The sequence below is a fragment of the Lygodium microphyllum genome, chromosome 30 (assembly GCF_053477565.2).
Source record: "Lygodium microphyllum isolate KBCC chromosome 30, Lygodium_microphyllum_v1.1.10, whole genome shotgun sequence".
NCBI classification, from domain to species: Eukaryota; Viridiplantae; Streptophyta; class Polypodiopsida; order Schizaeales; family Lygodiaceae; genus Lygodium; species Lygodium microphyllum.
Window position 1 is genome coordinate 31960831 of NC_141164.1, and position 16356 is coordinate 31977186.

The 16356-nt window shown below is 42.5% G+C and overlaps 1 protein-coding gene across 2 annotated transcripts in view; it reads left to right on the plus strand.

Annotated features, from left to right (window-relative positions):
• Nucleotides 1–940: 940 nt before the first annotated feature.
• LOC148009685 (uncharacterized) overlaps nt 941–16356 on the plus strand; it is a 45707-nt gene continuing 30291 nt past the window's right edge. For both annotated transcript variants that reach the window (XR_015689791.1, XM_087673463.1), the window contains exon 1: nt 941–2636. Coding sequence is in view for 1 of the 2 variants with exons in the window: in XM_087673463.1 (XP_087529589.1) it covers nt 1172–2636 (1465 nt within the window). In the remaining variant the exon portion in view is untranslated. The remainder of the gene's footprint in view (nt 2637–16356) is intronic.

Genomic DNA, 16356 nt, shown 5'->3' on the forward strand with positions numbered 1-16356 from the left:
GAACTAAGTGTCTTATGCAAGAGAGCAAAGATACCAAATATTTATGAATAGATTGTCATTCATAGGTAGAGACACCCTTGGGTAGGCTTGGCCCTTGAGAATGTGCATGGATGGATGCTCATAATGCTAATGTATGGTTGCTTACTACTTCAACACTGAGCTAAGTTGGTAGTGTGCTAAACATGCATTATTGAGGGACGTGAACCATGTCATTGCACTAATGTGCAATGCTTTGAACATGTTGGGGGCACACAAGCTTTATGGCAATGACATAAAGGCCTTGAAGTCACCAACACGCAACCTTGCCTAGATCAATCATCCTTTGTGTGTGGAATGGTGGAGCTTGCAAGTCTACTGTGACCACTAATGGTGCCATAAGGGTTAAATAGTCAAGGATAGTTTGGTATCAAGGTACAGACGACTTTGTGAATGCTGCATTGTTTCTATGAGTAGCAAGTGATGAGTTGTATGCAACAATGACTTTCAGCTTATAAAGGGCCTAAAGATGATGAATAGAAGAGCCAAGTCAAACTCGACTAATCATATATTGTGTTAACAAAGATGCTTTAAGTGATTTGGAGTTGGTTATAATGCTTTTTGTATGCTTCTTTCACAAAGATACATAATGAATTATTGAAATTGTAGTCTCTTAACATTAATATATGTAGATGCTAAATAATAAATTGGCTATCATAAATGTATAAATCAGTGGGGTTTTAAATAACATTATGCACGAAGCGTGCTCAGTGCTATTTGTCCATCTTTTGTGAGCAAAGGTGCCTTCCTTGGAAAACTGGGAAGCAAATTAGAAGGCAGCTCAGCTTGCGAGGCCTCAAAAGACTACAAAGTGTGTGTCCTTGGCCATGCTAGCTAGTAGCAATGCTGATGATAACGATGTTGTGTAAACATGTAAATGTATAATTGTGCATACGCTTGTTCAATCAAATGCATTCAGCACAACACAACCACCAGAACCATACAATGTTGTCAACCATTATTAACATTGCCATCAATACAATAGCAAGACACACATACTCATGAGGCCGTGCAATGCGTGCATGAGGTGCCACTGCGTGGGTAATTTTCTGGTTATCATCCTCATCAGAGATGGCGTTCCTGCCATGGGTTTCTATGAGGGCTTTACGGCAAAATGCAATGAATAACCGGCCTGATGTCTTGTTCTATCAGGAGTCACAGGGGCTTTCTGATTTCTGCAAGGAAGCTTGCAGCTCATCATCTTCTGCTGCAGAAGCAGCTTGTGTACGTCAATAGGCGGGGGGATTGGATGCTGCCGTGCTTCCGTGCATCATCATCATCATCATCAGCATCAACGTCATCATCATCCAGGAATTTTCTGTGTAGCCTGCTACCAGAGACGAGGCCCTGGCCCCATGTCGGATTGCTGCCGCTCCGCCCGTCGCTGTCCAAGCGCAGCAGGAAAAATATTGCAGCCTCCACCAATCCAAGCAGCCTGGTAGCAGGGGGAGGGCCCGAGGGCCTCCCTCATGTCGAATCGCCCCCGCTCCTCCTGTTGCGATCCAAGTGCAGCACGACAAAAATCGCAGCCGCTGCTAATACGAGTAGCCCGGTAGCAGATGGGAGGCCCGAGGTGTTCCTCCCTCCTGTCGAATCACTTGTGCTCCGCTTGTCAGGGCCCAAGCACAGCAGGAAAAGGATTTCAGCCAATGGTAAACTGAGTAGCCTGGCAGCATACGGGTGGCTCAAGTGCAGCAAGAAAGATATTGCCGCTGCTGGTAATACAAGTAGCCTGGTAGCAGATGGGAGGCCTGAGGAGGTCCACCCTCCTTTCAAATCGCTCCCGCTCCACTTGTTGGGGTCCAATCACAGCAGGAAAACGATTGCAGCCACTGCTAATCTGAGTAGCCTGGCAGAAAACGGGTGGCCCAAGCCCCCCACTCCAGTTGAATTGCCCCCAATCTGCTTGTTGCGGTCTGAGCAAAGGAGAAAAAGAATTGCAGCCAGTAGCTTGTTACCAGTAGGGAAGAACAAGGGCCCCCCTCCGATAGAATCAATCCCCCTCTGCCTGTCACGGTCGGAGCGATACAGGAAAAAGATTGCAGCTGCTGCCTCAGTGGCAGCATCACCTGGTTTCAACCTTGATGGCTCAAGGATCCCCCTCCGGATCCGACGCCTCCTTGGACTGAGTGAAGTCTCTCAGAAGAAAAAGATGAGGATGAAGAGGAAGTGCCATGGCCCCATGCAGTTTGAGGACCTCACAGCCAAGGTCCCAGATCACTCAGAATTGCCCTTTGCCTTCCGGTGGAGCTACACGGAGATTCCTAAGGTTGCTCCAGTTGGATTCCGAGAGAAGTTTTCTCCCTTTGGCCCTGGGAGGCTTGATAGGCCCTGGGATGGGGAGGCTGCGGAGCCTGTGCCTTCTCTGCCACTTCATGTGCCTGAAAAGCCCAAGAAGGAAAAACATGAGCTTGACTCATTCAACCCGCCTCCTCACAAAAAGAAGATGAAGCCCATTACACCTCCTGGGCCCTTTTTGCCAGGTGAAGGGCCTAAGAAAGGGAGGACAAGAGAGGAGATTCTTGGTGAGCCTTTGACAAAGGAAGAAATCAGGGAACTCGTTGAGAACAATTATAAATCCAGAAAACAAATCAATTTGGGTATGTTTCAGGGTTCACTGTTGATCAAACTATCAAAGCATTTTCTAATACCCAAATTTATGAAGCTGCTGAATTGCATGTATAGCGATTCCATCTTTGTAAAGTGGTGGAGCAAATTGGATCACCCTGTTGCACATATGAAAGCTTCAACACAAAACAGCCATTCTGTGAATGAATGTTAAGAGATAGATGCAGCTTATTGCAACTTAATCGATGCTGAAGAGCTGGATGCGGCCTTTTGCAACTTAACCAGTGTTGTCTAGTCCCTAGCCTAATACCATTTGAGAAGCACATGTGTTGGCCTTAGAAGTGCACCAAAACTGGAAAGTTGCATGCCTTTTCTAAGGAAGTTTTTAGTTGTTTTACTTTGGGGCTTTCTATAGACATGCTTCTTCACTGATATTTCTTATAGATAGGCAACTATCTTCTTTACTTGCATGCAAACCTACCATCTAGATGGATTTATGAGGTTTGTTAGATAGATTCTTTTTCAGCGTTAATGATTGTGCCAACATGTCTTATGACTTGAGAGAATTCGTGTGAGTGGCTGACAAGAAGATTATTCACCCACATAGAGGGCTGTCTATATAACCCCAAAAAGACACCTACCGAGTAGACCAATGCACCTTAACTGCATTCATCTGCTGCATGCAGTACCTATAGGGAGCTCTTACCTAATCCAGTACTAAATGCAATTGTAGTTTGAAGGTTTACTGAAGCAATGCCAGTCTCATCATAAGATCAATCGCAAATGACTGTTTGCAAATTTATTAGGGAGAAATAGTAAGAGCTGAGTACCCCTATAGGATACTTGGAGCTTCCATTGAATGTTGGGTGATTAAGAGCGTGTTTTATGGGTGATGGATTAAAGACAAGTGACCTTGGAGGATTGAATATCAAAATGTTCTAGTGGACATCTATGAAACTAAAGGGAAAAATTCTTCTATGACCTATGAAGGACAAGGACAAAGTGTTAAGATATCGAGCTTCACTCGTGATACGCCAGGGTGACCGTTGTGTATTTATGTCACCGACTTGTCAGTTGCAGATGCGGTTGGTACACCGCCCATGAATAATAGCTAGATGACAGCTATTCTTATCTACTCTAGTTCGTGGCTTAGTCAGTATGCCACCTTAGTTAGTTGAGTTTGGTTTGAGACCCATATATATGATTCTTCTATTTCTATGTATGAGAGTTCTTTTTGGCTTACACAACTAAGAAGAGGAAAACTGTTTTCAGCCTCCATCTCTGTGTGTATTCCCCCATTGTGCAAGCAAGAAAGCTTCAAGTGAGACTCCTTCCTTCTCTCCCACAATCTTGATATGGTATCAGAGCCTTGTTCGTGGTAAGGAGCTCAAGAAAGCAAGCCAAGCTCGCGGTGTTCTAGTAAGAGGAGCAGTGTTGCTTCATTTTCTGTTTTGGGAGCAGATCTCTGCAGGCAGTACAACCGGAAATTGCAAGAGTGCATTGTCTCAGGTTGAGACGCCCTTCGCGGTGAAGCAAGAGGGCAGTATATGCTGCGGGATAGGGCTTTAGCCCTTGGCGACCCTATTTTTTTGATTTGAGGCCATTTCGGGGCCTGTTTTGGAGGCAGAAGTTTTCTGCACGCACTTAGGAAAAAGCCCTGTTTTATGTTGTGCGATCACTGTTTTACAGGTCGGTGGAAAGTTACCACAGATATTGCATCGTATGCTCGTGTGCAGAGACATTGGGAGTTACAGAATCATCCTTGGTTCTTGTATATGCAAAATCGTCACTAGGAAGTGACTGTGTGGTCAAATACCACTTTCGCCAGTTTTGCAGATTTGCCGTGTTCTTTGCAGTGACAGAATTTTTTGCAGTGTTCTGTAATGGCGTCTGATTCTCTTTCACAGATTGTCACTGAAAAGCTTGACAAGAACAACTTCCAAGCATGGAAGTTTTGAATGACGAATTTCCTTATGGGAAAAGGATATTGGGAATTTGTTGCAGGAAATAAAGAAGAATCAGTTCTTCCTGATGTTCCCAATCAACAGCAAATGTAGGCATTTAAAGTATGGCATGAGAGAGCCAGGAAAGTTATGTACTGGCTGTCTATCAGCATTTCAGACTCTATGATTGTGTATATTCAAAATGCAAGTACACCAAAGGAGGCATGGGATACTTTGTAAAAAATGTATAGCACAAATACGCAAGCCAAGAAAATGCAGCTCAAGCAAGAGTTGCACAATGTGCAAAGAGAAAATATAAGCATCAACGACTACCACATGAAGGTGAAGAAGATTGCAGATGCACTTGCTTCCATTGGGTCGCCAGTGGAAGATGATGATTTAGTTTCTGTGACCTTGAATGGTCTAGGAAAGGATTATGCACAGTTGCGAACATCCATTTCCGTCTGTGAAAGATTTCCTGATTTTGAGGAGTTGATTGCTCTTCTAATTTTTGAGGAGCAGAGAAATGGTGGTGCATCTTCTTCAGGAGAAACTTTAAAAGAAGCTGTATTCTATTCAAATGTTGGAAGAGGTAGAGGCAGAGGTAGAGGAGGCCGATTTGGAGGCCGTTGTAGAAATCAGAATATGCAGCAAACTCAAGAAAACCAGTCCTATAGAGGAGGACGTGGTAACTCTAGAGGCAGGGGGAGCCAAAGAGGTCGTGGTGGATGGCAAAGAGGGCAAAATGCAAACAGCAATGTTGAATGCTACTACTGTGGTAAAATGGGTCATATGGCTAAAGACTGCTATAAAAAGCAGAATGATATCATGAATGGGAAATTGCAACAAGGAAATTATGTATCTTCTAGTAGACAGGGTGATGACAGAAATGAGCATTTATTTATGGTGCAGCACATGAACAATTCTGTGACAAGTGCAGAAGAAAGCAACGATGTATGGTATGTTGACTCAGGTGCATCAAACCACATGACAGGTCATGTAGAATGGATGGAGGATGTAAGGAAAATGGAAAAATCAGGATTTGTGGAGACTGGTGATGATACTGCACATCCTATTGTGCAGATTGGAAAAATTCCTTTGTCTATGCAGGATGGGAAAAAGAAATACCTGTCCCGATGTATTTCATGTCCCGAATATCACCAAGAATCTGGTTTCTGTTGGTCAAATGGTTGAGCAGGGCTTACAGGTCAGATTTAATCCTCATGGATGCTTTGTTGAGGATATGAAAAATAAAGGTCGCTTGATAGCAAAAGGAAAGAAGAAGGGCAGAATGTTTACATTGGATGCAGACATGCCTGAATTGAGTGCAGCAATGTTTGCACATGGGACCTGTGTAGTTGCAGATATTGATATTTGGCATAAATGCATTGGTCATGTTAATGTACAGTGACTTAAATCAATGCAGGCCCAAAATATTGTTGCAGGATTGCCTAAATTCAAGGTTGCAGAAATGCATAAGGTATGTGAAGCCTGTCAATTTGGAAAACAGGCAAGGAAACCATTTCCTAGACATGTTCAAGAGAGTAAGAAGCCATTGGAACTAATCCACTCTGATGTGTGGACTACTAAAGCTGCATCTCTTGGAGGCTGTTATTATTTTGTCACTTTTATTGATGACTATAGCAGAAAAGTTTGGGTGTATTTTATGAAAAAGAAAAGTGAAGTTTTTGGGCAATTTAAAACTCTTAAAGCTATGGCTGAAAAAGAAACAGGTCTGCATATAAAATGCCTAAGGTCAGATGGAGGGGGAGAGTACCTCTCAAATGAGTTTGTAAGGTTCCTGCAGGAGCATGGCATAAAGCAACAATATTCATGCAGTCATACCCCACAACAAAATGGAATTGCAAAAAGGAAAAACAAGCATATTGGAGAGGTATCTCGTGCCATGCTTAATGAAAAAGACCTGCTAGATTTTTATTGGGCTGAAGCAGTTGTTACAATAGTCTATATAATGAACAGGACTCCCACTGCAGCAATACATGGGATGACTCCAGAGGAGAGGCGTACTGGTAGGAAACTAGATATTTCTCATTTGAAAATTTTTGGTTGTATTGCCTATGTACATGTGCCAGATGAGTTGAGATCCAAGTTGGATCCAAAAGCTGAGAAGTGCATCTTTATTGGTTACTCTCTGCAGCAAAAAGGATATAGATGCTATAACCCTTCTACTCGTAAGTTTACAGTGAGCAGAGATGTTGTTTTTGATGAGATGAGTAGCTGGTATAAACCAATAAATGTGATTGATGATGTAGATTCACAAAATGGTAATGCTGCACAAAATTCACAGCAGCAGTCACAAAATATTAGTGGACCTGGAGCGTCCTCTAGCAGTGGTTCACATTCTTCGCCATGGACAGGCAGATTGAGATCAGGAGAATCTTCTCAAAGCAATGCAGATAGTGGTATGCAGGTATCACGAAAAGGAAAAGAGAAGGTTGATCAGCCCATGTTTGATGTGAATGCAGGTCACTCTTATGTGGATGGTGAATCCAGTGGCTCAGAACAGAGCATTGATGATGAGTTGGGTATTCATTCTATTGTTACACCTGGAGTAAGGAAGACCAGGGATGTTTTGAGAGCACCTGGGAGTGAACCTATTTTGCGCAGGTCTACGAGAGCTAGGTATCCTGTGGATAGGCTGAAATATGATGGATTTACAGCCATTCACTATGCATATATGGTCAAAGTGATACAGGAACCAAAACCCACTTCTTTTGAGCAAGCCATGGGAAAAGAAAAATGGAAGAAAGCCATGGATGAAGAAATGGATGCCTTGGAAGCAAATGCTACATGGGAATTGGTACCTTTGCCTAAATGTAAGAATGCAATTGGCTGTAAGTGGGTTTATAAGGTGAAGCACAATGCCGATGGTTCTGTGAACAGATACAAGGCAAGATTAGTAGTCAAGGGGTATGCACAAACATATGGCATTGACTATGAAGAAACATTCAGTCCAGTTGCAAGGACGGCAACAGTAAGAGCAGTCATTGCTATGGCTGCATCAAAGGGATGGTCTTTACATCAGATGGATGTAAAGAATGCCTTCTTGCATGGTGATTTGCAAGAAGAGGTCTATATGGAGTAGCCACTAGGTTATGTACATGCTGTTCATCCTGAGTTTATTTGTAGGTTGAAGAAAGCCTTGTATGGCTTGAAGCAAGCACCTAGAGCATGGTCTGACAAGATAGGACAGTATCTTGTCACTATTGGCTTTCAGATTTTCAAGGCAGATTTCTCACTTTATGTGAAAAACAGAGAAATGTATTATGCTACTTGTCATTTATGTTGATGATTTGATTATGACAGGTGACAGTGATGAAGATATCCTTCATGTGAAAATGCTATTGAAGCAGAAGTTTGAGATGAAGGATTTGGGAGAGCTGCGTTATTTCTTGGGCATTGAGGTGATTAGATCACCAAGTGGGATACAGCTCTTGCAGAGGCAGTATGGATTGGACATGCTGTCCAAATATGGGATGACAGGCTGTAAGTCTATTTTAGTTCCTTTGGAGCAGAATGTGAAGCTGAGCGCAGATGCAGGTGAGCTTCTGGAAGACCCTACTATGTACAGACGCATAGTAGGAAGCTTGATTTATACGACTATTACCAGGCCAGATTTGAGCTATGTTGTTGGATTGGTAAGTCAGTTTATGCAGGCTCCAAGGAAACCACATTTGGATGCGGCTAGACGCATACTCAGGTATGTGAAGTCCACATTGCAGTATGGACTATTTTATGAGACTGGAGTTCAGATACAGTTGCATGGATACACTGATGCTGATTGGGCTGGTAGCATTTCTGATAGACGATCTACCAGTGGATATGTGTTCTCTTTTGGGAGTGCTGCAGTCACTTGGAGCAGCAAGAAACAGCCTACAGTTGCCTTGTCCAGCATAGAGGCTGAGTACAGGGTGCAGCAATGGCTGCATGTGAGGTAGCTTGGTTGCATAAGCTACTTTATGATATGCATCAGCCTACAGATGGGCCAGTTGTCATTTATTGTGACAACATGAGTAGTATATACTTGGCAAATAATCCAGTCTATCATGCTAGAACAAAGCATATTGAGGTGCACTATCACTATGTGCGGGAGAGGGTTTTACTAGGTCTTATTGATCTAGTTTATGTCAGCACAGAGGATCAGGTAGTTGACATATTCACGAAGGCATTGGGCGCAAAGAAGCTGCGCAAGTTCAGAGATCTGCTTGGTGTGCAGGAATTGGGATTGAGCTCGAGGGGGAGTGTTGAGATATCGAGCTCCACTCGTGATACGCCAGGGTGACCGTTGGGTATTTATGTCACCGACTTGTCAGTTGCAGATGCGGTTGGTATACCGCCCATGAATAATAGCTAGATGACAGCTATCCTTATCTACTCTAGTTCGTGGCTCAGTTAGTATGCCACCTTAGTTAGTTGAGTTTGGTTTGAGACCCATATATAGGGTTCTTCTATTTCTATGTATGAGAGTTCTTTTTGGCTTACACAATTAAGAAGAGGAAAACTGTTTTCAGCCTCCATCTCTGTGTGTATTCCCCCATTGTGCAAGCAAGAAAGCTTCAAGTGAGACTCCTTCCTTCTCTCCCACAATCTTGACACAAAGACCATGATGATTGTAAAGGCAAAGCCAAGAAGGGTGATAACTACAAGAATCAGCACAAAGATTTTGTGAAGCATGAAGAGTGAAGGATAATTGTCCCCAAAGTTGAAGGCGAAGAAGGCACATATGGCTTAGGCTATGCGTGAACTCTCATCATCTTTTTCTTTTTCTTCCTCTATATCTATTTCTTCTACTATGTTAAGTTCTCTCATATTCATAGAGCTGCAGTCATTACAAACTATGCAAGGTAGCTTGTGTGTTGGTTGCAAGTATCATTTAGGTGTAGCAGATTGTGATGTGGTGCGATCTTGCTTGATAGTGAATCTTGGGATGTTGTGGTGAGAGACAAGTTTGTGCTGAAGTGTTAGTTATCTACAGATTTTGGTCATAGAGATGGTGTCTGAACCTTCTTTAGATAGATTTAATGCACATGTAGTTATTACAATATTTGTTTCTTTTGTTGACCCAATTAGCAGGTGGATGCTGTCTTGGGTATCCCATCATGTCATCAAGTATCTATGTGGATGAGTGTGGGTAGTGCCTCATTGTTAGTGGGGTCCCTAGCTCACATCTCGAGTACTGGAATTGTATGCTTGATATAAACTTTGGTCGCTTTTTGAGAAATCAAGTCATTCAATACAATTTCCCTCCAATTCTATTTTTGGTTTCCATTTACAGCCCCAAAAAGGCTTTCTAGGTGTCTCTCAATAGAGTCGGGGAGCCACTTGAGAGACTTTACTGGGCACCACTCGAGACATAGTTTGTGCCTAAAAATACGGTATGGACTCCACCTATTCATCAACACATTATTCCTTTCAACGTTCTATCACTCTCCTCTATCCTCTCCATTGCTCCTCACACCCCACCCGGAGAACATTGCAGTTTGTTGTCTCCATCTTCCTCAATACTAGGCGCACTGCATTCCAAACCTTCCAGGCTGCGTTTTGGTTTGCAGACACTCTCTCTCTAGGAGGTGTCATCATCCATCGATGATCTAGTGATTGGCTTTCTCTTGCTGGCTATTGGTCTTTCTTGTTGGCATCAGCTTCCACATGCTCCAAACATGTGCATTTGACAAATTGTGGCCTCTACATGCTGCATTTGGCTGTCCATCACCAATTGACCTTCCTCATCACCAGGCGCCATTATCCCAAGCTGTGTTTTCTGTTTGGGCACTCCTTGGCATTGGCTCCACCTTCAGCAGACACTTGTTGTTTCATCTAGGTTGTGTTTTGCAGTTCTTGACCCATTTGGGGTTAGATTCCTTCATCTGGCAAGCCGCCCTATGATTCTATATTCTTTGTCCATAGTTGGTGATCTTTTTCCTCGACTCCGACAACACTAGAGGACAATGTTCTACTCCCTCGACAACTATCCTTCATCTTCAACATTTACCTTCTATACCCTATTGCTGAGAGCATTGTGTCTCTCTCCCTCTGTAGTGCAGATTTCCTATAGGTGTTGTTGCTTGATCAAACAAGATAGTGCAGTCATCTTTAGATTTTTGGCTTCGCTGTATGAGCTTGATTCACTTAGCATAATTCAGTGATTCATCATTTATCTTCTTCTTCTTCTATGTTTTCTCTGCTGTACATGTATTTGGATCAAATCTTGCTTTTATTTCCTGAAATTTTGGGCTGAAAAGCTGAATATTCAGCCTATTATTTACTTTCATAAAATACAGCATTAGTACTTCGCACTTTGCTGGAAAATGGCCACTAATGCCTCTAGCAGCAGTGACACTAAATCCCTTCTTGAAATCAAGAGGTTTGATGGCACTAGCTTTGATATGTGGAAGGATAGGATGCAAGGCATTTTGTTTCTCAAGGATTGTGATGATGCTCTTTTGGAAAACAAGCCTGTAGCTATGCAGATGAGGATTGGGCTAGACTCAACAAGAAGACCATTGCATACATTAAAGTGGCTATATCTGATGATGCACTTACAGACATTTAAGTGTCTTGATATGGCTTGTTATATGGAAAAAGTTAATAGATACGTATGAAAAAACAACTCCACTTAATCAAATGTATCTCACGCGCAAGCTTGTGAATATGGAGTTGGATGAGTCTAAGCCAGCATTTGAGCATTTGAGTGTTTTCACAGGGATTTCAAGTCAGTTGCAAGACTTTGGTTTATAGTCCTTCAATGATAAACTCAAGGCTATTTTCTTGTTGATGACTTTGCTTGATAGTTAGGAGTCTTTGGTTGTTTTACTTAGCAACAACCCTACTTTAACCTTTGATGGTGCTAGGGGCTCTATTCTCAATGAGGAGATCAGAAGAAAGTCTAGTGGAGAAAACAGTGGTTCGGCCTATCATTTTAGAGGCAAGTTAGAGAAGAGGGGTAATGCAGCAAATAAAGGCAAAAGTAGGAGTAAAAGCAAGGGCAAACAATAGGATGTTACTTGCTATCAGTATGGGCGTGAAGGACATAAAAAGCCCGATTGTGGGTACTACAAGAAAGAGCAAGAAAGAAAGAAACAACGAGGAAAGAAAAAGAAGGATGATATGAAAAATGATGACAACTCTCGATCAAAAGAAGTTGCAAATGCAAATGTTGCATCTAGTGTGGTCATTGAAGAGCTCTTTGACACTGGAGAGATACTTGTTGCAGCCTCATGCAATGATGTAGATATCATGGCAATAGTAGGTGATATACACATCACCAAAAAGGAGGTCATGGATGCTTTACTTTCAGCTCATGATGGGCTGTCCCAATTATGAATAGTGGACAGGGGTGCCTCTTTTCATGTTACTCCCTCTTTGGAGTCGTTTTTAGAATACACTGTAGGTTGCCTAGGCAAGGTTTACTTGGGCAACAACTATGCATGAGATAGAGGGTGTAGGTACCATTCACTTAGCTCTTGAAAATAGCCAAGAGCTGATTTTACAAGATATGAGATATGTATCTGGCATAAAGAAAGTCTATTGTCAGTTGGGCAGCTTGATGCAAGAGGATATTTTACTACTTTTGGTGGTGGATCTTGGAAGGTCCACAAGGGCTCTATACTGATTGTTAAGGGTAGCAAAAAGGGGACTTTGTACTATTTGCATTGTAAAGCATTACTTGGCAAGTTCTTGGCTATGGCTGAAGTTCATTCACAGATGGAACTTTGGCACAAAAGACTTGGCCATATGAGCGAGAAAGGCCTTTAGGTTTTGTTCTCTTTAGGGAGATTTGATGTAAAAGGCTCTGGTCTCGACTTTTGTAATAATTGCATATATGGAAAACATGTGAAGTCTCCTTATTACTCTGGTGTTGTTAAGAAGTCCAATGCTCTTGATTTAGTACACTCTAATGTGTGCACTATGCCTATTATTTCATATGGGGGTGCATGATACTTTATTACTTTTATTGATGATTTCAGTAGAAAGTCATGGGTGTGTGTGTTAAAGAGCAAAAAGGAAGTGTTGGATGCCTTTAAAAGGTTTCATGCTTTTGTTACTACACAGAAAGGGCTTAAGTTAAAAGCTGTAAGAATGGATAATGGGGGCGAGTATGTCTCTAATGAGTTCAGAAGGTTTTGTGAGATGCATGGCATTAAGAGGGAGTCGATAGCCCCTTACAATCCTGCATCAAATGGTGTGGCTAAAAGATATAATCACACACTTTGTGAGAGAGTCAGATGCATGCTGTCCATAGCTAATCTCCCATAGTAGTTCTGGGGAGAGACTCTTAAAACGGTAGTTCATGTATGCAATTGCTCTCCCAATTGTGCATGGGAAAATGGCATTCCTGAAGAGGTTTGGTCTAGCAAACCTGCTTCATATGACTGTTTGTGTATCTTTGGTTGTGATGCCTTTGTGCATGTTCTTGTAGATCAGAGGACTAAACTAGACATGAAATCCATCAAGGGCATCATCATGGGATATGGAGATGAGGGAGAGATGGGTTATAGAGTTTGGCTTCCTTAGGGCAAGAACATAGTACGTAGCTGAGACGTAGTATTTAATGAGGCAAAGTTGCTGAAAAATACTACACAGGGTGACCTTGACAAAAAGAAGGTCAAATTTCAGCATGAATGGCCGGCCATTCAACAGCCATTAGCTAAAGATTCTATTCCTTTTGATGCTGAAAATGAGCAACAACGTATTGTACTACAACCAGAAGATATTGGACAGCAAATAGATGCACAGGATGGAATAGGACAATAAGAAGAACATGCTGAAAATAGGTAACAACAGCAAGAAAATGTTGAAAATTAGCCACCAGGTGATGGTGTACACATACTTGATGATGTGAACCCATTGCCTAACAATACAGATCATTGGGTAAGAAGGTCGAGACGTGTTAGAAAGCAGTCATAGAGGTTTCAGCCATCTTTGGATTGCATTTATATGGGCTGAAACAAGCCCCTAGACAGTTGTATAAGAAGTTTGATACCTTTATGCTCAGCCATGGATTTAAACGCAGTCATGCAGATCACTGCTTATACACTAAAAGGGCTGACGATGGAAGTCTTATTGTGCTGGTCTTATATGTGGATGACATGCTGATTGCAAGAAAGCATAAGAGTACTTTGAATACTCTTAAACGGCAGCTGAGTTCTCAATGAAAGATTTGGGGGCAGCTGAATACATTTTGGTTATGCACATTAAAAGAGATAAGAGGGCAACACTTGTTGTTTCTCTCATAGGACAAGTGTTTTAGGAAAGTACTTGACAAGTTTAATATGGCTGATGCTAAGCCTCTTGGTGTGCCTTTACTGTCACATACAAAGCTTAGCAAAGTTGATTGTCCAAAGGATGATGCAGCTGCTAGTGCTATGAAGGGCATACCTTATGCATCAGCTTGTGGTTCTTTGATGTATGCCATGGTTGCAACTTGCCTTGACATTGCTCATGTAGTGGGAGTCGTCAATAGATTCATGTCTAACCCTAGCAAGCCACATTAGGAAGTAGTGAAATGTATCTTTAGATACTTAAAAGGTACACAAGAGAAGTGTATATGCTATGGAAAGGGTACACTAGAGTTGCAGGGATTTTGTGATTCGGACATGGTAGGGGATCTTGACACTAGGAAATCTACCAGTGGGTATGTCTTTACTTTGGGCTGGTGGGGCTATCTCTTAGTGTTCAAGGTTGCTGAAAATTGTGGCACTGAGTACTACAGAGGGTGAATATATTTTAGCCAGAGAAGCTTCTAAGGAAGCTATTTGGCTTGGCCGTTTGGTCAAGGATTTTGGTCTCTCTTCAGGTACTTCAATGCTTGGTTGTGATAGCGAGAGTGTAGTATGTTTGGCTAAGAATGCCATGTTTCATGCATGTACCAAACACATAGATGTTTAGTACCACTCCATTTGGTAGGTCTTTGATGATGGTCTTTTTACGTTGACTAAGGTCGAAAGCAAGATAACCTTCCAATGTTCTCACTGAGAGTCTTGTAAAGACTCAATATGAGCATTGCATCTGATTAGTGGGAGTTGGCTTGCTTAAAGGTACCGCTTCGAGCCTTGAAGTGGGAGGTTGTTGGACGTAAAGTCCCTTAATCTCCGTGTATAAGCTTATACGGGTGTGAACACACTCTTATTTGTACCCTAACATATAAATACATTTTATTCTTTGTATATCGGGATGAGCTGGTACACTCATCTTAGGATTCTCTCACTCTCACACTTAACACTGCTATTGCTTCACTTCTGTCTCGCATTGCCATTGCGCACTTATCCCAACACAGACACGATAGTGCATGTAAAAAATAACAGATATGCTTTGATACCATGTTGAAAATAACAGCATGCCCTGATACCATGTTAAAAATTATAGACATGCTTTGATACCATGTCAAAATAAGCGATAGTGAAGAGAGACAATAGGGTCTTTGGGGAGTAAGACAGAGTGTGCACGGCAAACACTGAGAGAGAAGAGAAAGTGCCGTACACTGAGAGAGAAGAGAAACTCAAAAACACAAGAAGTGCATAGTGATCCTGCATTGAATCATGCTATGAGAAGAAAAGCCGATACAGCGGAGCTAAATCTCAAAAGATAAGTGCATTGTTTTGTTTGAATCAAGTGGCGGCACATGTGGGAAGTGTGCATAATGAAGGGAGAAAACACAATCCTCCGGGCAGTGGGCTATCAAAGTAATCACTAGAAGGTGAAAGACAGCTACCAAGGGAGTGGACCATAGTCCTCTGACGTCGTTGGAGATGTGGAAGATGATTATTAGTTGTCGAGGGAGCGAATCGTAGTCCTCTAATGCTGGGGAGTGACCTGGGTAGTAAAATGCAAATCCCAGAGTATCGGAGCTGCCAAATGCAGGGAGAGCAGCCCAGATGTATTCTCCAGGTGGATAATGATGATACCAAATGATGGAAGATAAGCTAGGCATGCAAAAATGCAGGTCCCAACAGCCTCTAATGATAGACGAGGTGATGGAAGAGAAGCCAGGCTGCAAAAACGCAGGCCCAAGCAGCCCTTGTGATAGACAAATGATGAAATCACTGATGCTCGGTGATGTAGGCTGTTGCTTGAGGCTAGGATGTTGATGCCAAGCTGGAGATGATGATGCTAGGCAAGGAGAGGATCTCCACACTGAAAAATGCAAGTGAAGGTGGAGCGTGATGGAAAAGGGTGTTGATGCGAAGTAGATGATGGTGATGTCAAATGGAAGATGCTTCTAATGCAAAGCCTGATGCTGGAATAGAGCGCCTGAAGCAGAAGAGGAAGGGTGAAGGCAGTCACGAGCCACGAATCGCAATGTCCTCTTGAAGGGGTGTGAGGGCAGTGGAAGGGGCTAGTGAGAGAAGGGTGTCTAATGATTGAGGAAGAGGAGTGAAGAATGATTGAAGAGTGGTGAGAGTGGTAGAAGTGAAGAATGAATGAAGTGACTGTCTATTTATAGGCATAAGTTGTCTAGGGTGGCACACCACTGTGTGGGTGCCCATTGAGAAAGTGGCCAAAATGTGGATACTGTCAGTGCAAAACTTTAAATGAAGTGTGTAAACTAAAGAAGTAGTTTCTCAACACTTCCTCTCAGGTTAAAAAAGGGATGAAGAAAGAGCAAAGAGAGATACAATGAAGAATAAGAGGATTGTGGAAATCCAAGATTGCGACCTGAAAGGTAATCTGTAGTAAGGAATAGTAGACGGCTTGAACTGTAGAACCCAACTTCACCTCGCAAGAGAAGAAGCCACTAGCTCCGTGACTCCATGCTGGAAGAAATTCGAAAGCCTCGTCACTAAGTCGT